This window comes from Leptopilina boulardi, unplaced genomic scaffold (assembly GCF_019393585.1).
Source record: "Leptopilina boulardi isolate dan_hultmark-lab unplaced genomic scaffold, ZJU_Lbou_2.1 LbouV2_137, whole genome shotgun sequence".
NCBI lineage: Eukaryota > Metazoa > Arthropoda > Insecta > Hymenoptera > Figitidae > Leptopilina > Leptopilina boulardi.
This window is the reverse complement of record NW_026137682.1, coordinates 1740110-1763518: the sequence shown is the minus strand read 5'-3', so window position 1 is coordinate 1763518 and position 23409 is coordinate 1740110. Positions and strand designations below refer to the sequence as shown.

Genomic DNA, 23409 nt, shown 5'->3' with positions numbered 1-23409 from the left:
AAAAAAAAAACATACATAAATTAAATTTAATCTAAAATTCGAATTTTTCAATTATTGATTTTCAAGGACATTAATTAGTAGTATAAAAAAGTAAGGATTTTCTGGCCTTTGGTCCATCAAAGTAATTTAAAATTTTTATTTTATTTTAATCTGAAATTTAATTTTAAATTGAAACTGAAATATTTCGATACTGAAAAAATTTCGATCAAATTACGATTTACTTTGAAAAAAAAAATTAACTGACAAATTTTTCTTTTTATGATAAAAACTTTTTTATTTGTAAATATATTTTTATAAATAAAAAAAAAAAATTCTATTTTTCTCTTACAAGGAACGAATACAATTGCAAGGCTGGTGAAAAATGTCCACGAGGGATCGATATTTTCCATGTGTGTTTTAAAGGATGGAAATATCGTCACAGGTGGTGGCAAGGATGGAATGCTTTATCATCTTGATGGGTCCTTGAACAAAACTGGCCAAAGTGCACAGGTAGATAAATAACCATTTTATTAATCCCAAAAAAAAATTTTTTTATTCAAAAAAGCTTTTTCTAATTTACAAATGCTTTATTTCAAAAATTTTTGTTTTAAATAAAACACTTTTTCTTAGTTTCGTTCAAACAAACGAATTTGTTTACTTATTTTTGTAACATTGAATTTTATTATAAAATATTGCTTTATATAGGATATCAAAAAAATAAATCAAATAATTTATTAAATTTGATCTGGACAGATAAAAGGATGTCTGAAAAAATCGATTTTTTATTGATTGGTGATTCTGATAGAAAAAAGCTTTTTTCTAGATTTTTTTTCTATTGGTTAAAAATAATTTTATAGTTAAATATGGTTAACTGAAATTTAAACTTAAAATTAAAAGGAGAGAATATATTAATGAATCTCGTTTCACAAATGTCCTCGTTGTCCAAAATTACAATAAGGTCTCTTATTATATACATATATATATAGGTCGTGGCATTGAAGAGATTGGGTAATTTCACTGTTATATATTATAAACAATTTTTGCCAGATTGAGGATCACTTTGGTGGAATTCGTACAGTCAACGAAGGCAGAGGTTCTCAATTTTTAGTGGGTACAACGAGAAATTGTATTTTGGTTGGTGATATGGAAATGGAATTTCATCCAACGGTTTTGGGACACGCTGACGAGGTATGGGGTTTGGCATCACATCCAACTTTGCCACAATTTGCAACTGCAGCTCATGATCGTTTATTACAAATGTGGGATAGTCTCAGTCACACTGTCGTTTGGAGTAAGGACATCGGGGTGAGTTTTTTTTTTTACTCACTGTGATAAAAATAAGTTTCTGAAAATATCAGAAAAAAAATTGTTTCTTAAAGTTAGAAACAAATTGAAATTTTTTAATAAAAAAAAAAAAAAAAAATATTTCCTTGAGATCCAGTTGACAAATTTAAAAAAAGAAATATATTTTTCTTGTCTTGAAACAAAGTATTTAAAAATAATTTTTGTTATAAATAATTTTTTTAAAATTTATTTCTTTATTTATAAACTGTTAAAATAATTTATAAATAGGAAAAATATTTATATATTAAAATATTTTTTTGAAAAAAATTTTATTGTTCTTATTTAATATTTTATTTGGAGTAAATTGTTAATTGAAAATGTCAATTATTATTAGGAGCAAGCGCAAAGTGTCTGCTTTTCGCCAGATGGAAATATATTGGTTGTCGGTTGTACAAATGGAAAATGGTTAGTGATTGACAGTGAAACTAGAGAATTATACAGTCATCATACAGATGGTTCTGAGCCAATTCAGGTGAGAATTGATTTTGCAATATATATCTAGATAATAGGGAAAACAATATGAACAATTTGAGATAATGTAATTGTAACAATTGTGATTTTCTTATAGTAAATGTATCCCAATTCTCTCATCAAGCATATAAATTAAGCGAAAAAAAAAATTGGCAAACTTCTTTTTGGAAATCTTCCAATTAAATTGAGCAATTTTGCACTTTATTGACAATTTTTTCAAACTTTACGTAATTTTAGCCTCTGTCTTTATAAAAAAAAAAAATTTTAATTACACTTAGATTGAACGAATTTTTGTTTTTTTTTTTTTTTTTGAAAAAAAAAATTGACGAAATTTTAAAAAATATTATAATTTATATTAATTCGGACAAAACATCAATGAAGATTTAAATATAATAATGATAATTTTTTTAGGTAATGAAATTTTCCCCGGATGGCTCATTGCTTGCTATTGGTTCTAGAGATAATCACATTTACATTTATCAAGTGAACGAAGAAGCAATAAAATACAGTCGAGTTGGACGTTGTATGGTAGGTTGAAATATTCAATGAGTTTTTATTTATTTATTTTTTTTTTGGAAAACTTTATAAAAATTAAATCGAGAATATTAATTATGTCATAAAATTTCAAGGCTTCTTTTTTTTATCAAAAATAATTGAAGTAATATCATTTTTTTTCGCATTCCAGCCAAAGAGGATTCGAAGACGCGGAGTAAGATTTGTCATTCATCTTTAAAAGAGACATTTTCAAAATGCCATTCAAAAACTATATATAGTTTTTTAATTTTTAGATTATAATTTAAAAAAAAAATTAGTATAATTTTATTTTTCATTGACTTATTTTGTGATTTTTTAAAAATATTTTCTGATTCCTTTTTTCTTCTTTTTCTAAAATAATATATGAAAATTACAATTTATTTAATTTAAATTTGATTATTATAAATTTTAGCTAATTAAATTGAAATTTGAAAAATCTTAAAATGTCTCGTTTAAAAAAAAAACCATTTTCTAGAAAAATAGAAAGTAGAGATTTATTTTTTATCATATAAAAATAAGTATTATATATATATAGACAAGCCATCACTCATCACAAGCACGCTTTAAATTTGTTTTCTATATATTTTTATAGCATTTCTTGCATCATTATTATTTTGCAGCAAAACCGCATGTTCGAGACAAATTTAGGATTAGTTTTTAAAAATTCTCTAAAAATTATTAACAGTATCGTCTCGATAATTTTTTGAAATAAATATATTTTTATTTAACATTGAGAAATAAATCATGCAAAGTAATTTGATTTTAATAGGTGCTGTGTATTTTAATAATTATAAATATACAATGTATTTTCAATAAATTTGTTTATAGTTATAAAAAATTTATTTTCAACTTTTTCTCAAACCATAACATGATCAAATATCGAGAATTTACTGTACAAGAAAATGCAATGCAATGTAGTAATATATTTTTTAATTATAAAACTATTAAAAAAAAAAAAATCAAACTAAAATTATTTATTTATTTTCAGGGACATTCCAGTTTTATAACTCATTTAGATTGGTCGGCAGATGGAAATTATCTTCGAAGTAACAGCGGAGATTACGAATTACTTTATTGTGAGTATAATTTTTAAATTTACTTTTAAAACCTTTTATTTTGTTTCTTTTTTTTCTTGTTTTATTGTTGAAAATTATTTCATTTTTTTCAATTTTATGAAAAAGTTTTAAAAACAGATTTTGAATTTGTTTCGAGAAAATATTATGAATTTTGAAAGATTGAGAGAAGATTTTGATATAAATTATAAAATAATTGAAAGAAATTTGTAAAAATTTAAAAAAGAATTTTAACAATTTTAAACAAATAACATTTTTTCTGAATAAATAAAATAAAAATTATCTTGTCTAGTAAAGAGAAAATTCTACAATAAATGAAATCTACCTTACTGACAGTGGATAATAAAAAAAAATTCAAATTCGATTTTTTTAGGGAATCCGGGAGTTTGCCGACAAATTCCTCAATCATCAAGTTTAAGGGATGTTGATTGGTCAACGCAGAGTTGTGTTATTTCTTTTGAAACAATTGGAATTTGGCCGGATGGTGCCGACGGTACTGATGTTAATAATTGTTCTCGTAGTGGCGATGGCAAGTTACTTGCCACTGGAGATGATTTTGGTAAAGTCAAACTCTTTTCTTATCCAGCTTGCCAACCAAAGGTAAGAGTCAAAAAATATTTTTCAAAACTTCGTAACAGTTAAAATATTTTTTATTTTGATTTTTAAATTTATTTATTTCAATTCCTAAAAATAAAAATTGTACTTTTTTTTTTGCAAAAATGTAATTAAAATTAAAATTATTTAATTAATATAAATTTCAATTATTTAAATCTCAAAAATTGAAAATTAAAAAAAAATTTTTATTTAAAAATCGAATTTTAAAATTTCACTTGCATAATAATTTTGGATTTTTTTCCTCCTAGTCTCTTCATCATTCTTATGGAGGTCATTCGAGTCATGTGACAAATGTGGCCTTTCTACAGGATGATACTCGACTTGTATCAATTGGAGGGGGTGATACCAGCGTTTTACAGTGGATTGTAAATTAGATTCATGAAAAAAAAAAAAAAAAACGGAAATGACATCATCGGAAATTTGCGATAACACCATTTTTCTTTCCAAACTAATCGATAGATGAAAAATGGAGAAAGCGAGACGCGAAATCACTTTCTTTCAACATCCGAACAGGACGACTTTCGGTTTTAAACAGTGTTTCTCAACCGTGTCTTTATGTCCGCCTATCAAATGCAATTTCGCTTTTATAATTAATTTTACAATTATTAGCGCGTTCGATTGTAAATAATAAAAAATGAAATATATATTTATATTTCAATTAATAATTTTTGAGGTTGATTTCATAGTTTTATATTTTCAAACAAAAATTTAAAGAAACGAATTTCTTTCTCTTCTAAAGGCCTCAAAAATTATTTATTACATTTTTACAAAAACAGTTTCAATAAATTTATCAATATTTCTTTTTCATTTTTTTTTTTTCAAGTTTAGATATTTATTCCAAAAAGTTTGACTTGATAAATTTTATTCAACGAAAACTTGCAAATTACATATATAAATTTATGAAAAAAAAAAAAGAAAAATCAGATTTATAAACTATAAAAACAATTATATATACCTCTCATGTAATGAAAATACTATTTTTAGACAAATTTTTTATGCACAATAAAAAGCAGGATTGTAAAAAATAAAAAAATTTCTGTCCACATAACAAAAATATGTTATTATTGTATTGATAGAAATATCGAATACATATTAAAATCAGAAATTAACTATTTGAAATACATAATATTTTTCGATAAGCTATGTTAGTTTCAAAATTATAGTTTTTTGAGATGAATAAATTTTAATTTGTTGTTAAAAAGAAAGCTTCGAATTCTAAACGAAGACAAGAGACTTGACGAAACAATTTTTTTATAATTATTATTAAAAAAATAATCATTTAATTATGTTATGCGAGAAAGTATTAAACATAAAATTTTAAGTTTTTTTCTTACGAAAAAATCTATACTGCATTATTTATTTGAATTATCACGAGAAGATATTAGATGTTAAAAAGTTAAAATAAATATATTTTAAGGCGTAAATACTGTTTCAATTTGAAAAAATAAAACGCTGCGCACAAAATTTGTTCATGTTGCCATGCCAAATACTATTATTTGACATTAAAATGTCTGCATAATTATTACTAAATAATAATATTAAATTAATGTATGTAGTAATAATATGTATTATCAATTAATTAAGTAATATTAGTAATTAATATTCAAAAATATTAAAATATGTATTGTAATATTATTATTATTATTATTATTATTATTATTATTATTATTATTATTATTATTATTACTATTATTATAAATTATTATAATTAGATATTAATTAGATATATGGAATTATCGTTTTAAAAGTAGACCTAACTGGTTTTGTAAAAATCAAAATTATTTATAGACGTTGAAAAAAGGATTAATTTTCATCTTTTATTATGCGCGAATAGGAACATAAAAAAAATATACTTTATGTTAATAAATGCACAATAATTGTATTATTAAATAATTATATTATACTTTATAAAAAGTACTTATTTATAATGTTTGATAGCGAAATGAAAAATAACCTTCGAAATTTTATTAGTCTCTTGTCTTCGTCAAACTAATAAACTCCATATATGCGACAATTGCCGTCCATAAAGTTCAAGATATAAATTCAAGGTGATTCGACAAAATTGTAAAAAAAAAAAAAAAAAAAAATTTGCCAAACCAGTCAGAGGCCTTTGACAATATTCAGATCGCAAGTGAGTGAAAATTTCTCTAGAATTTAAAAAAAAAAAAAAAAAACACAAATTTTGGTGTAAATATATTGAAAATATTTATTAGTTCAATTGAATTTAAAAAGAGAAGTTTAATTAAAAATTAATTTTTAATTTCGAATTTTCAATGTATTAAAATTCGAAGCTTTATTTATTAAAAATTCGAAATTTAATAAACTAACTATAACTAATAAAAAATAATTTAGTTCAAATTAGAACAGAATATAGCTAATTAATAAATTGAAAGCAAAAAATTGAAAATCTAATTAGAAACTGGCAATAATAATTAATAAAAATTAAAAAGCAATATTTTTTAAATGAAAAATGTTAAAATCGTATACGATTATAATTTTTATTGAAAAGAAAAAAAAAATATTCAGCGAAATTGCAAGTTTAAAAAAAAAAATGTAATTTTGTAGTAATTAAATATAGGAAGTAGGAAACAAAATTTTCATTCCTTCATATATGCGTGTAAAGTTTCAAAGATAAGAGAAATGCAAGACAAATATATATATATATAATTGAGGCCTTTTTCTCAGTAAAAAAAAAAAAAAAAAAAAATCAAAGAGAAGAAAATTTCTCTGTTCTTTTTTTTGGAATGAACCAAAGTCATACTTAATAAATGCGCGCGAGAATTTTTCAATATATTTTCTTCTCTCCGTGATCGTGTAAGATATCTTACCTAAATATACATATATATTTTATTTATGTCTGTCAATGATGATAAAATTGTAAGCTCTTCGAAGTATATATAATAAATATGAATTTTCCTGAAAACATGTTATTATTTGCAATTCTCCTAAGGACAAATGAATATTGAATAAAAAATGTCTCGTCATTGTCCTTTTTTTTTTTTTAAGAAAACGTATAGAAAATTGACAATATTTATTAATTTTAATTAATGTTAATTGAATAGAGATTTCCTTCTGCGAAATCTAAATATGGAAATAATTTAGTAAACTCTTATGACTTTATTTTTTTTTGTCTTTTTTTCAAAGATGATAAAATATAAAATATCGGTCAAGATCGTGAAAATAATGAGAAGCCTGAGAAATGAGTTTTGAAATAAAAATAATAATTATTTGTCGTCACGGTTGTGTAGGAATGTAGGCGTAACCATGTTCTCTCATAGATTTTTCTTGGTCCATTGCATCTTGCAAAAATAACATTTTTAAATTTTCTCTTCTTTTCATTATTAATTCTCGATTTCCATTTAATAATTCATCACGTAATTTATAGCATTCCATTTTTAAAAATACATTTCGCGTTGGATCAGTGTTCCATGTGAATTTTGAATTTAATTCATTGACTTTCATTTGCCTTTGAAATAAATTAATTATTATATATTGTTAGAAAAATTTTTAATAACAATTACAAAAAAAAATTTTTTTTTTTTTTAAATTAAATTAAAATTAAATTTTTAAAAAAATATTTAAAAAGTAAAAGATTATGGAAAAAAGTTGCATTTAAAATGTATATGTAGGTTATTTGAATTAATAATGAATTATTTCTCCTTACATGTATGATAATAATTTTTGTTCTGTTTGAGACATTTTCTTAAATTTTATCTATTGACATTTTGATATATCTTTGTTGATTGAAATCCACTTTTATGAAACTAATTTATCAAAATAATAAACATTTACGTAATGGTGCGCGAGCACGGATTTTATCTGACACTTTTGAAACACGATGAACATCGATTGAAAAAATAAAGTAATTATCTTGTTTCAAATATATAGAACAAAAAACTTAATAACCAAAAGTTATGTAAGAAAGTTTTTTTTAAATACTATTTATTTTGATATTTATAATTCATATAACATTTAATATTTAAATTAAATTTGAATTATTTTTTTTTTTTTTTTTAATTCAAATTAAACTGAAAATTATTTACAATTTTTGTAATAGGTTAGCTTAAATTTTGTTTCTTTCTTTTTTTCATTCAATTTTATTTACGATTTCATTAATAAATAAGTAAAATCGATATACCTTTGAGTAATAGATTGGCAAACATGTATTAGAAACTGTAAGTAGTTTGCTGAATTAAAAAAAAATATATTTCTTAATAAGCGTTGAAAGTTGTTCGAGTTGTCTTTAAAATAATGAATGACTTATGAATAATTACAGAAAGTGAGTGCGTGAAAAAAGCAACTGAAACTCCAAAATAATAACGAGAAAGTAGCATAAAAAAAAAAAAATTTTTTTTTTGAAAACAAAATGAAAATAAAAATTTAGTTACCAAAAATTATAAAGAGCATTGAAATTTTTTTTTGCGCGATGCTGAATAGAAATTATACGTTCAATTAAATGTTAATGACCTGTTCGCTGAATAATATACATATATATATATATGTTCTTAAAAGATTACCTATATGTGTATAATATGAATAGTATAATTATAGGGAATACTTTTACTTTTAAAAGAAAAAACACTTGAAAGCTGAAATAGAAAGTGAAATCACTTTCTTGCAGTTTTACTATATTTTGATTTGTTATTGACAAATCGAACATTATTTTCTATATGTATATAAGGCACACAAACAAATATTTTTTTTGTCTCTTATCATATAAATACGGAATATTTTCTTAATTTTATTAATTACTCATGCTTATGCAATAGACCTACAAATTTACAACTTTGTAAATTCTTAATGAATATCGTTGTAATAAAATTATTACATGAAATCTTTATTATGTAAGAGAAAAAAATCCAATTTATATATGTATAAAGGTCTAATATAATATTTTATATTCCTCAAGATGAAAAACACTCTCAATTATTTTCTAAAAAGTGAAAGTATAATCCCAAAAGATTTTGAAATTATTGACAGCTTCAAGAAAGTTCATCAAATTATATTATAAAACTTTCCAAGTCGAAAGTCTTAATAAATATAAACAAAATTTATATTAATTTAATTATACATTATTTTTTTCATTACAATATAGAGAAAAAAAAATAACGTATTTCTCTTATATTTATATTATGCAACTTTTCCTTTTATACATTCAGAGATTTTTTTAACTTAAATAATATTGATTCAAATAATTTTTATTCAAAATGTATTTGAAACAAATATTTAATTCAAATAAAAATTGTTTGATCCAAATAAATATTTATTTAATAACCGATTATTTGAATCAAATAACTTTTTTTTTAGTGTAGGATATAACTATATAATATTTATTTGCTTCAAATATAAGATTATTTTGGTACAAATAAAAATGTTTATTTAATAGAAATAAATTTTTATTTTACGCAAATAAAATTTTTGTTTCAACCACATAAAATTCATTTGAAAAAATAAATATTTATTTAGTTCTCAGGCGCAAATATGTTTTTTTTTGTGTATATTTACAACATGAAAAGAATATGTCTTTTTCTTTTAAAAGTAATCTTACTATCAACTCTTAATCTTAGAGGAAAATGTTAATATTAACAATAAATTATTTTTATTTTGTATCATATTTTAATTCCAAGAATATAAAAAGAGGATATTTGAAATTTAATTTTTTTCCCTTTTGCTATTCAGTGAAGGAAGAAATATTATCTAAATAACGAATATAAAATGAAATCCGCAATCCAATTTCTAGTTTTTTTTTTATCTCCTAGGGAAACCGTACCAAAAAAAAAAAGATATTGAAAACATAATGTTATTTTAACTGCTATAAATAAAAAAAGAAATGAATGCTTATAGACCTCAAAAATACATTTTACTGAGTAAATGTATATAATTTTTTTTTTCTTCTTAATCCTCTACGCGAAAATGAGATTGAATTCTGATGTCGAAAACCATAAAATATCTATCTTGGATTTTGCGGTTATTTCCTCATGCAGGAAGAAGAGAAAAAAACCAGAATTGGTTGTATAGTTCTCGGTCAAGCAAATCGATTGATCTCTCCAGTGCGAGGAGGAGAGCAATCACTCGATTTGTCTATCGAATCGTCATTGATCGATCCGTTGGCGCGCTATACATATATATATATATATACGAAACAGCGATTCATTCATGGAATCTTGCGACACGCTCTCCGAGTTACACGCTCGATTACATAAAGGATTCTTTAAGTTTGTCGCCGTGTTGGTAACTGGCACACAAGTAGGACACCACTTTCCCTTAAGTTGCTTGCTTGAATATACAACATAACGTACTGTATATACAACTACATATAAATAAATAAATAAATAAGTATATACATATATATATATATATATAATCATACACATATTCCATTATAGTTGTTGTTTGTATGGATCATATAAACCTATACCAATATAAATTTCAGATAAATACATATATGGAAATATATTGATCTTTTTATAAGAGAGTCGATCAGATCATGAGCTTTCTACTTGAATATATTTATAGATTTTTATTACTTTCATATATTTTATATTGTGTGCTTACATATTTTTCTATTGTTTTTATATTGTATTTATTATCGAGATATTTTACATACAGTTTATATATATATATATATGAGGCATTTCATATGAGAATACGCAGGGTCATGTCTGGGATTTTTCTCAAAATTCGGTAAATTGTAGTGATAGTGGTGCTAAATAAGTATACAAATTTTGAATTTGAAATTTTTAATATTTTTCGAGATATTTACAATAACAAATTTGAGCAATATTTTTTTGCTTTACTTATAACTTTTTCCCTACTAAAAATAGAGAAAAATGTTGTAAATGTTTTTTACGCATTAATATCTCGAAAACAAAAAATAATGCCATATCTCAAAAATGTAACTATCGATTTATTATGACTTAAACAATATTCATGATTTTTTTCGCGCTTCTAAATAAGGGAGAACATGTTTAAAAGTTATAAACATATTTTTTTTAAACAAATTGTTTAAAAATTAATATTTTTTTTAAAAAATAATTTTTTTCTAAGAGTTTAAGGTCTTCTGCGTAAAAAACATTTACAACATTTTTCTCTATTTTTAGTAAGGAAAAAGTTATAAGTAAAGCAAAAAAATATTGCTCAAATTTGTTATTGTAAATATCTCGAAAAACATTAAAAATTTCAAATTCAAAATTTGTACACTTATTTAGCACCACTATCACTACAATTTACCGAATTTTAAGAAAAATCCGAGACATGACCCAGTATTCTCATATGAAATGCCTCATATACAATATATTTCGAAATATATGTATAATATCCAGGAATGTTGATCATGATCGATGTTTCATTAACGATCTAATGTATTGGAAATTTCCTTCTTTATTTATTTTTTGTTAATAGTTATTTATCATTATTATTATTATTATTATTATTATTATTATTATTATTATTATTATATTAATTAATATTGTTATTATAATAACTCATGTACTCTCTAAATTTGAATGAATAAAAAATAACTATAATTCGATAGCAAAAAGTTAGTCACTAATTCAAATAGAAATATTTCTATATTTTCTACTAATCATTTTGTTAAAACTAACTAATTATTATTATTAGTTAAATTCATTTTTAGGTTTTGAAAAAAAAACTAAAATTTTAATGAAACTTCTATAAATTAATACAATTAGTATTAGTATTAGTATTATTAGAACTATTTTTTATTATTTATTATTCATAGATCATGCCATTTGGCTTTGAACGGATTTCCGGTATACGCACAAATAAACTTGTAATACAATATTAATAATAATTAATTAATTATTTAAATATTTTTAACTTTTAGAGGCCTCAAAATATTTATTATTCAATTCAAAAAAACAGAACAAATTGAATAAATAAAAAAAAAAAAATTGAATAAAGAATCAATATTGTCATCTATTTGAAAATAAAATCATGTCTGCGATTTATTCTTATAAATGTTTAGATTATAATATTCTTAAATTAAAAAAAAAATCAAATCTTCTTTTAGGAAATTAAATTTACCATTAATCTTTTATATATATATATATATATATATATATATATATATATATATATATATATATATATATATATATATATATATAACACGTAGATCATTATAAAAGATATATAAATGTAGGTTTCGGTTTCGGTTACCATCCCTGTTGGGATAACTTTTGCTTTCCAAACGCGTTGCACGCCATGAGTGAAAACGAAAACTCGCTGCGCGAGTTTTTAGACCGAGAAGTCGCTTTTCTAAAAATTAATTGTCAAAGAATTCAAGAAAAATAAATTTATGTTTTACGGTCGAAACACAATTTTATTATGTATATGTATATTTGAAAAATGGGTCAGACGAGAAAATGTTCCTGATTTTAATAATTATGCAATCCATTTATTTTGAATTATGTAATACAAAAATCTTTATATATATAATAGTGTTTAAAAATTCTATCCATTTTACATTCTTTTTTTTCTCTCTTTGACCTGGTATTTTTTATTCTGTATTTTATTCGATAATAATTTTATGAATAAATTTTCTGATTCTTATATTAAAACTGATATGACTTTAAATTATAAATTGTTAATTATTATAGGCATTTAATTAAAAATAATTTTTAAATGTTAAATAACATTTATTTCTTGAATTTCGCTTACATAATAAATTAACAATATTTATTTCATTAAATTTAATTAATAAAATTGACATTAATTAATTTATTTAAATTAATAATATTTTTACTTAGTTATTTATTTAATATAATAATAATAATAATAAATATTTTTTCCTTTATCCAAATTACAAATATTGCCAAAAAAAAAAAATTGCTTAATTTTTCCACGTATATGATTGTATAATTATTATAATATCATTGGCATATATGTACATATAATTATTGTTTTTGTGAAGCGCAGAGCTTTGAGGTCAATTAAAATTAAAAGACTTATAATTGACAGGCAATTTGAGTGTAGTGATATCAGAAATTACCATGTTGAATATCCTTCGAATTTAATTTTTTTTATCAATAACATAAGTACTGTATAACTGCGCCCTAGATTCATACATAGCCTTAATCGCTGACGCATTTAACAATCTTTTCATCAAAGGCGCGATAAACACCATCTTCAACTCGGAGCCTTTCATTTCACTCGAAGGTGAAAAGAATAATTTTTCAAATATATGTATATATATATATATATATATCCGCACTAATAAATATATTTCTCAGAAATTTTTACACGGAAAAAAAATAAATTGCTTACAGACACTAATTTATGTTTGCTATCGGATCTAACAAACTTAGTAACCACAGCTAAATTTTTTCCTTTCACAACGAAAAAGTTTACTGTGATAAACAAAATTAGTGTTAATTATTAAAAATTTACAGAAAACTTTTTCATGCATACACTGAGAAAAATGTTTATCAAAATTTGGTTGGGCCAACAAAAAAATTTTGTTGGTATATTTAAGCAACCAAATTATTTGGTTGAGTGTTTTTTGTTGGTATAACAAAAATTTTTGGTTAACTCAACCAAATTTTTTTATCAGGTCAACAAAAATGTTTAGTTGAGATAACTCTACGATTTTGTTGCAAACACAAAATCTTTTTTTCCAGTGTATGTCTCGTTTAAAAAATATTATTTAAAAATAATGCTCTTTCACTGTAATTCAGTTTAGACTAAAATATACCAGCGTATAGATTCCTTGGAAAATTAATTCTCATCCGTAAGTTGATTAAAACTTTCTATTTCTAATATCAAATTTTATTTAAAATTTGTTTCTTACCGAATTATTAAAAAAAAATTAAATTTGACTCATAATTATTAATTAAAAACGAAATTGCTTATCTAAAAGCAAATATAAAATTGCTGCTATATATATATATTTTTTTTTATTGCAAACATCAGTTGGGATTTTTAATTAAAGTGTTGATAATCCTTGTTGAAAAAGGTGCTTAAAGACCTTTTACATAAATGCTTGTCGTTCAAAAAAAAAAAAAGAAAAAAAAATCTCATATTCACCAATCCTCATTTGCATTTTCCTTCTTATAATTAGTGTCGAATGATTTTATTTGCACTTGCTTCGGTGGCAGAAACTCGTTAGTGTGTATTTTATACATATATAAAGTTGGGATGCATTTTACACAACTTGAAAATAAAATAAAATAAAAACTATTGACAACTAAAACATTATATGAAGGCACCAAAAGGGACCTTTCATTTTTAGGGCCTCGAAGAGTCTCGAAGGCCCAGGATTTGTTAGTAAACAAAGAAGCGTGATTTCAGTGGCGATATAGCCAACGCCCTTAATGTACGTCGAAAGAGAGAGAGAGAGAGAGAGAAATCGCTTTGGCTTGAGGAAGAAGATGGCATCATCGAAAAAGAGAGAAAAATAGAGGGAGAGAGAAGAAAAGAAAAAAAAGAGAGAGCATAAAAAAGAAGAACTTGGCATGGCTTCAAATCAAGGACCAGACTAACCGGTCTCCCCTCCTTGTTTGGGGGCCCAATTTTTTTTCCTCGACATTTTTTTTTTATTCCTCTTTTTTTTTTTTTTAAAGATTTACCCTTTCCTTTTCCAGTGTGTGATCCTCTCAGGTGTCCAAGATGCCTGAGGGCACTGCCTAAACCACCCCTGGGTGACTTCACTGACCCCTGCGGTTTTCTTTAATCCGTATAATACAACATCAAGGACGAAACCAATGTGCCTAGACCCACGCAATAATAACAATAATAATAATATATCCCTATATTCGTTATTGGCATTCGATTTTATCGACCTTTTCATTTCATCATTAATAAGAGGTCAAATTTCTCGATTAGAGAAGGTCACGTTCAATCGATTGCGAGGCTTCCAGTTGTAAGCACAGACGCCAGGTAGATCGGATTATGAAGATAGTACTTACTACATACTAGAAAAATCGAGCTAAACGTTCTTTTATACATTGAAAAAAAAATTACCTATTTGATTCAAATAATCGTTTACTTGACTATATTATCAACTAAATATTTATTTTTATTAAATAATTATTATTTCAGTCAATTAAATGGTATTTGTTTTAAAAGCAGAAATTATTGCTTTAGATACACTTTATTTAATTCAAAAAAAAATAAAATTATTTCGTTCAACAGAATCGAAAGAAAAGTTCAACTTCATATTTTAATATTTTTCAATAGAATATAATTTATAAATAAAAATATACTTCAGTGGAAGTATTTTATTTTTACAAATTCTTCATAAATCATATGAAACGTGACGCTAATATCAGCTCTTAACAATTATTTTCATTTTTGTTTTAAGTTGATAATAATATATAATATACAATATGTATTATATGTGTTACTCATAAGAAAAGAAAAATACTCAACGATATCATTATTAACATTTCTGACTGAGATAAAACAATATTGTTTAAGAAAAATTATAATAATTTTGTTAAAAATCATTTTATTTTAAATTTTCTTATTTCGAAAAAAGTACACCGAAAAAAATAAGTTCTTAATTTTAGAGGATTCCTCTTCTTTTGACGCATATTTTCCTCTTATATATGGGCACTAAAGTATTCATATCTAATTGAGAGGATTTTCCTCTTCTATATTTTGAGAGGAATAATCTCAAATACAGAGATATTCATCCTACGTTAAGTTCAGAAATGTCAATCTTCTTTATTTAATTACACCCTAAAAAAAGTAATTTTCAATCTAGAGGATTCCTCTAAAATAAATGCATATTTTCCTCTTAATTTTGGTATCAAAATTATTATTCTTCATTTAAGAGGATTTTCCTCTTAAATTAAATGTCGACATCCAAACCTCGTAAAATTGTTTTTAATGTCAAAGCCATCAATAAAATATTTATAATTTCAATCAAATAATAAAATCTTTGCAGAAAATACATTTTTAAATTAAAATTAAGTAAAATTATAATAGTTCATTTCAATATAATAATAAAAATTGTTTTTTAATATAACATTAACAATGTCATGTTTTTGGTTAATTATCAACATTTTATATTGATAATTAAAATACAAAAAATAAGTTTTCATTAATCAGTTGTAATGATCAACGAGATTTTCAGCGCAAAAATAATTTTAAAACATGATGATATGTTTAAAAGTTAACATTTTTTATAGGACAGAAAAAAATTTCATATATGAAATTATTTAACGTTTTAAAACTTTTTTAAAAAAGTAAATAAAAAGATTTAAAAAATTCGAAAGATTCAAAAATGGGGTTATAGTATTTCTATTTACCTGAGTAGTAAAATTTCACAAGAAATATCCAAATTTTTTTAAATCTAAAAATAGCGTTAAAAATATTCATTTAATTTGAATTTAACTATATTTTCTGTATTTTTAATAAAGCAAATCCATTTTTTTGTCCTTTTTGTTGACATTTTACCAGAAATATTAAAACTGAAAGGTTAAAAAACAACTTCACAACTATCATACCCAGGGAAAGGGATCAAACGATTACATTATTTTTTTCCGTTTCCTTTTTTTAAATCTTCTAAATTTAAAACGGAAAATCTTAATTAAAGAGGAAAATACAAAAGGAATCCTTTTGTCATTCTTCCATTAAAATGAAGAATAAAAATATTCTACATTTCAATTGAATAATCTTGTTTTAAGAGGAAATATTTAGAGGATATTAGAAGAGGAATTTTCCTCTAAGTATAAGATTACTTTTTTTTGGGTGTAGAAGAAATTATATGGGTTAGTTCACCCTTTAGAACTTGGATTTATTTATTTATAGGAAAGTAAATCATTTTAGAGAACGAAACATGGCAAAAACACGATTTTCTATTTAATAAAAATACTAAAATTTTTTAGTTTATGAAAAATACTTTTAACTTAGATTAATTTAAAAATAAAATGAATAGTATGCAAGTGAAAAAGTTTATGAATTATTTACAGAATAATTTTTATTTACTTCCTTCCAAAAAATCGAAAAATTCATTTATAAACATTCCTACAAATAAAAATATGGAAGAGAAAAATTCATTCTTATTTTTATTTATATAAAAATGAATATATTTTTAAAATAATATTTATAGATTATGATGCTGAAAAAAAATTAATTCTAACTGGAATATTACAAAATTCTAATCATAGAAAGAATAGGGGTTAAACACATTGACATTAGTTTATTACGAAGCTATAGTACGCAACGTTTATGATAAACGATTTTTGAAGAAAAAATTTTTTAAGATGAAAAATTCTGTAATTTTTTGCCTAAAAAATATTTCTTGTAGTTTTTCATTAATCAGCAAATTGTAAAAAAAATATTTTTTAGGCAAAAAATTATAGAATTTTTATTTTAAAAAATTATTTCTTAAAAAATCGTTTATCATAAACGTTGCGTACTTCAGCTTCGTAATTTATTATAATAACATTATTGATTATAAGTAATTAATATTATTTTCAAAATTACACATGTAATTTGTTAGTCCCACTTTACATAGAAGGTTTCTTAGTGGGATGTCCATTATTTATTTTTTAACTGTCAGTTTTCGAACAGTTTGAAGGTGTGCGTAAAAAAACAAAAAACTATATTTCTAGAGGAATAATCTCAATTATAGAAAAAAAATCTCAACTGAAAAAGAATACTTTCAATCGAAAAAGAAAGATTAAAAGTAATCATCTAACCAAAATGTTCTTAATTAAAAAAAAGAATCCTCTATTTTTTAGATGAATATTCACATATTGAAAATAAAATGTAAAAGTAAATGTTGAGAGGAATTTTCTTCTCATTTTAAGATTTTATTTTTTTCGGTGTGACTAAACAAATGAAATATTTTTAACTTACGAGTGAAATAATATATGTGCCTAAAATTTAGAACGTTCAAATGAACAAAAAATTTGTTCACTACTATTTTAACTTCAAATTTTATTATAAAATATTTGCTATATTTGTTAAAATAAAACCGTACAAGGCATTTTTATTATAAAATTAATTTATTTTATAAAATATTTCTTTCAATATCTAAAGAAACAAATAATTTATTAAAAGTTTACACTGAAAAATAATTTATTTGATTTAAATACTCAATTACTTGACTATTATCAAATAATTATAATATTTGTATCAAATAAATATTATTTGAATATTTATTTATTTAAAATACAAAAATTATTGGTTCAAATAAAATTTATTTAATTCAAATAAAAATTATTTGGTTCAAGTAAATATTTATTTGATAATAGTCAAGTAATCGAGTATTTGAATCAAATAAATTTATTTTTCAGTGTAATACACTCACAGAGAAAAGATATAATATTTGTCTCAGAGTGAATTAAATTTTATTTTGTTTAAATATAGAATTTATTTGCGTTAAGTAAAAATTTATTCGTGGTATAAATAAATTTTTTTTTTTTTTGAAACAAATAGAAAGTTATTAGGCTCTGAGACAAATATATTTTTATTTGAGGCAAATAAATGCAAATTAAAAAAAAAAAAATGATTTCGTTCATGGGGTATTTCACGTAAATTCATCAAAGGGTAAAAAAATGGCATTTTTCTTGTAATTATTTTTTTTTTCTCTTAAATATTAAAATAAAAAAAAGTATAATAGTTTTTTGTTGTTGCAAATTCCCCTAAAATTCACCAGGCACTTTACAATAAGAGGACTTTATTTTAAATTTAAAAAGACTCGAGGACAAACTAAACACACGACGAAGGAAATCCAAATCGCACATAAAAGATGAGCGGAATTCTTAAACAAAATGCATTGCTGCACGAATACTCGTTTCGAATTCGAATACAGTCTGCAAAATGCAGAGACCAAGAATTTTATTACCAATCTAAAAATATATGGTTTTTAAAAGGCACAGTAAAATTACTAAGAAAAAACAAATTTATTTAATCATTTGAAAATTTTATATTCCAACTTTTATTTTTCCATGAAAATTGTGATAAAGTAATTATTATAATTTAATATTTATTATTATTTTTTTTATGTTAATAAACTCGCGCAAATAACAACAACAACAACTTTATAACAAGCGTATATATAATTCTTTGCATTAAAAGAATTTTCCTTTCAAGGAGATGGAATATAAAAACTGAAAATATCTCTTTCAATTTGAAACTCATGTGAAAAATATGCAATATAGCGCAACCTTGTTTGTCGTAAAATCCACTTCATAAAATAAGTATCCAATCGCACTGAAGCGAACAAGACACGTGAGTTAGTTTCACGGTTAACGATGACATTTATGCAACATTATTTTGTAAAAAAAAAAACAAATCTTCATAACAAAAGAGGCAAACGACGAGAAAAGTCGATGTCAATGACACACGAAAGGGAAAATATTTTCTTTGCAAATTTTTACAGTCAATAATAAACAATTGCATTTCTTTTTATTCCAAGAAATACACCCAGAGAAATGATATATTTGTCTCAGAGCCTAATAAATATTTATTTGATTCAAATAAATTTTTATTTGATTTAAATAAAAAAATTTATTTACGCCAAATAAATGGGCGATAGTAGGCTGTGAGAAAAATATACGTTTATTTAATTCAAATATATTATATTTGGTTCAAATAAAATATTTCTCTGGGTGTATATAAATATATAACGAGAATGATGCCGGAAGGAAACATTGCAACGCGACACACAGGATGTTACTTCCGTGTTGTTGATGATAATACTTTTCACAAACATTGCACAAATGACATGACCGATCACTTTAAAGGTCGAACTCGATCGGTCGTGCGCATCGATAAAAACGGGTCTCTCAATCTAAAATCATTTGTATTATTTTCATCATTCTATTTTTCTCCCTGTTTTTTTTTTTTTTTTTTTCATTCGCAGATCGATTTTTACAGGCGACAGGCTTCAGATACGAAACATAAAGAAAATTGTCAATATATAATTGAACTGCATTTCTATATATTGAAACGATTTAGAAGAATTTAGTTGAAAAATTAAATATTGACGTTCATAGAAAAAAATTTATTTTATTCAAATATTTGTTTATAAAATTATAGATAAAAATAATAAATAAAATTTTATGTACCCAGATAGCCAAGCGTACTAAACGTTATTTACGAGTACGGAGTACTGGTATTATACTAGTTTCATACCAGTACAAAATAATTATGTATGTACGTACCAGTGCAGTACTAGTATAATAAAAGTATGTCGTACTGTTAGAATTATAAAATGTGAGTACTCGATAAAAGTATAGTACTAGTACAATGCCAGTACGTCGTACTTCTGAAATAAGAAGCACAACATACTCGTACGATACAAGTATAATGCTGGTACGTCGTACTGTGACTCTTTGCTGGTAATGCCAACCTAACCTCACTTTCTTAACAGTTGTCAACTATGAACGCGTCACTGAAAACGGTGCAATAAATGTTGGTGAAAAAAGTGGTTTATGATGCAGCAAAAAAGTTTTAACGTTTGTAACTTGTGCTTCTGTACTTATCTTGAATATCCGTGATTAAATTTATATTAAATTATCGATTTTTATAAGATTTATGTTGTTTTGCTTTGACATGACGCTTTGTGCCACAGTGTTCTTTCATTGAAAAAAATCTAAATCTTTTCTTTTATAAACTTTTTTATAAATTTATATTGAAAAAAATTCGTAAACTTAATCTTGATGATATTAATATAAATTGAATTGTGTTACTTCGCTATAGTTTTTCTTATACATATATAACATATTTATAGGTTAGGATGTGATAAGATGTTTCACCCAACATCAAAACAATTTGAAACATCAAGTTTAAAATTCTTTTGAAATAATGTTTAAATACAAGCAAGCAGTCAATTAATACTTAATAAAGTTAATTAATTAGAATAATATAAAACATGAGATATTCTAAGATAAGTGAGAATACAAGTTACATATTTTATATAATATATGCAAAGACATATATGATATAAATAAAAAAAATTATTGAATAAAAATAAATAAAAATGAATTATTATTATTTCAGTCCTCCCAAAGATTTTCCTTTTTAATAATAAATTAAAATAATTAAAATACTATTGTAGAAGGAGAGAGGGAGGGGGTATAGAATTTTTACTTTATACAGCATACCAGTATTGTACCAGTACAATAACGGTACGTTATACTAATTCACAAAAGACTTTCAGTACGCCATACTTTTATCGTACTAGTATTGTACCAGTACAGCGTAATAATACGACGTACCAGTACAGTACCTGGTACCCTACGGAGGTAGATGGCGGGTACAGTACTAGTACGCTTAGTACGCCGTACTCGTATTGTACTTGCATCGTACTAGTACGCTGGTTATCTGGGTACCTATATTTGAAACAAATACTATTTAATTGACTCAAATATAATAATTATTTAATCCGTTGCCTTTCGCTGACGCATATACAGCGCAATTTATAAAAAGTGATTAAAAAAATCTTAAATATTCCTCAAACTGGTTATACTCGGGGATTTTCGGGGTCGCTGATTTCAAATCTGACATCAGTTTTTCAAAATTCAAAATGACGGATTCAATATGACAATAATTGAATCCGCACATTTTTTAAAATTTCAATCCACCATATTGGATCCGCCATTTTGAATTTTGAAAAACTGATGTCAGATTCGTGATCAGCAACCCTAAAAACCTTTAATATACCAAGTTTCATGAAATTCTGTTAAAATTTTTTTCAACACACTTTTGATCCAAACAGTGGAAATCTCGTCGACAACCAAGGATTTATTTGATATAATAAAAATCGTAATCTTTAACGTCCGAGTAATAATTCAATAATTTGAAAAAATGACACTTATTTCGATTTTTCGAACAAGCAGGTCAGTTTTATTAAAATTTTGACGTTTCAAAAAACTAAACTAAAACTATAAATAAAAATTTTGTCGAATGAATATTCGGATAATCATTTTGTTAACCATATTCTAATTGTCCTATTACTTTCATAAAATACGAGTAGGGAAAAAATTTGATATCCTATTAGTCTAATCTAATTTATAAAATAAAATTACAAAATTACTCACCGTCAAAAGTAGTTCATTTATGTTTTTGAATATTAATCCCCGTACAATTTCCTGTAAAAATATATAATTACAAATTAGTAAACAATTGAAATATTTACAATTACAGAAAAATATAATACACTTTTTTTTGTATAATGAGTAATTAAATTATAATTAATTAATAATATAATTAATTGATTAAAATAAAAATATAATTAAATAATAATAATAATAATTAATCAAGAGTTTATTTGAAGTTAGTGACCGTTAAGTATATTTTGGTGATTTAAAAGGCTTTTCGGTCATGTTAAGTATTAAATTTTTATTATTTTCAAAAATTTTTTTATTATTTTCAAAAATAATCGACATTTTTATAATTTTTATATTTTTGAAAATAATAAAAATTTAATACTTAACATGACCGAAAAGCCTTTTAAATCACCAATTAATCAAGAGGTTTTATACAAAAATTGTATTATTAATTTTTAGGGAATATTTATTTTTTTCAAAATAATGTTTGACATTTTTAAAAATAATTAGCAGGAAAAAAGGCACAATAATATCTATTTAGTAGCATATATATATACAATATATGTTGCAATGATAAATTATGTCACGGAATAAAGATGAAAAGAATGAACATTATTGTTGAATTAAAGAGATAGTCACTTCTGTTGCGGAGTATTCATTTATGAATGTCGACTATATAATATATTATTATTATCGACCGCGTTTCAGTCAATTTATGACAATTAATGCGCCCGTATTTCAGCAACACGCGACCTAGTAATACACAAAGACCAATTTCCAAATTGTATGATTATATGCGGGTTCGGAAAATGACCCTATATGAATATCAGTTGTAATTCCGACACGATAAAAAATCAAATATATATACATACTTCAATGTATTTTTTTTTACTTTTATTTAATTTTATTCATTTTTATACATTTTTGCTTCTTCACCTACCGAGGAAGCTTTGTATTCGTGACGATTTTCGATTTTTTAAAAATGGATTGTATTAAAATCTATAAATTAAATATACAATATTTTACTAATACTTAAAAAAAGTAGTTGATATTTTTATTTTAAAAAAAAATTAAAATTATGGATTATTTCAAAATCTTCTTTTAAGTTTAAATAATTATTGTTCATTAAAGAAAAAAGCGATTGGCATAATATAAAGTTTATATAATACACAGGATTCGTTGAAGTTGAACTCAAATTCAATTCATTTGAATTCAAAACAAGTTGACAAAATTTATAAGAAAGCAAATATTCATAAAATGAACCTAATTTTCAACTTGTTATTTATTTTTATTAATTTTTCTTAATTTTTATTTATTTAAATTATATAGGATACACTGAGAAAAAAAATTTAGTGTTTGCAACA

The 23409-nt window shown here is 23.6% G+C and overlaps 1 protein-coding gene and 1 long non-coding RNA gene across 13 annotated transcripts in view; one reads left to right on the top strand and one right to left on the bottom strand.

Moving 5' to 3' along the window:
* The window catches only part of LOC127291390 (echinoderm microtubule-associated protein-like 2), a 59520-nt gene extending 52581 nt beyond the window's left edge, over window positions 1-6939 (top strand). For 10 of the 12 annotated variants that reach the window (XM_051320506.1, XM_051320497.1, XM_051320505.1 and 7 more), the window contains 8 exons: window positions 332-489; window positions 1027-1284; window positions 1658-1795; window positions 2206-2322; window positions 2480-2503; window positions 3317-3404; window positions 3775-4001; window positions 4265-6939. In XM_051320506.1, the coding sequence (XP_051176463.1) occupies window positions 332-489; window positions 1027-1284; window positions 1658-1795; window positions 2206-2322; window positions 2480-2503; window positions 3317-3404; window positions 3775-4001; window positions 4265-4390 (1136 nt within the window). In that variant the 3' untranslated portion in view covers window positions 4391-6939. The remainder of the gene's footprint in view (window positions 1-331; window positions 490-1026; window positions 1285-1657; window positions 1796-2205; window positions 2323-2479; window positions 2504-3316; window positions 3405-3774; window positions 4002-4264) is intronic. The other 2 variants (XM_051320500.1, XM_051320499.1) reach the window with 1 other exon arrangement.
* A 15032-nt stretch (window positions 6940-21971) lies between these two features.
* Window positions 21972-23409, bottom strand: part of LOC127291408 (uncharacterized) — a 68018-nt gene continuing 66580 nt past the window's right edge. The window contains exon 3 of the long non-coding RNA XR_007844601.1: window positions 21972-22087. This is a non-coding gene — a long non-coding RNA (uncharacterized LOC127291408). The remainder of the gene's footprint in view (window positions 22088-23409) is intronic.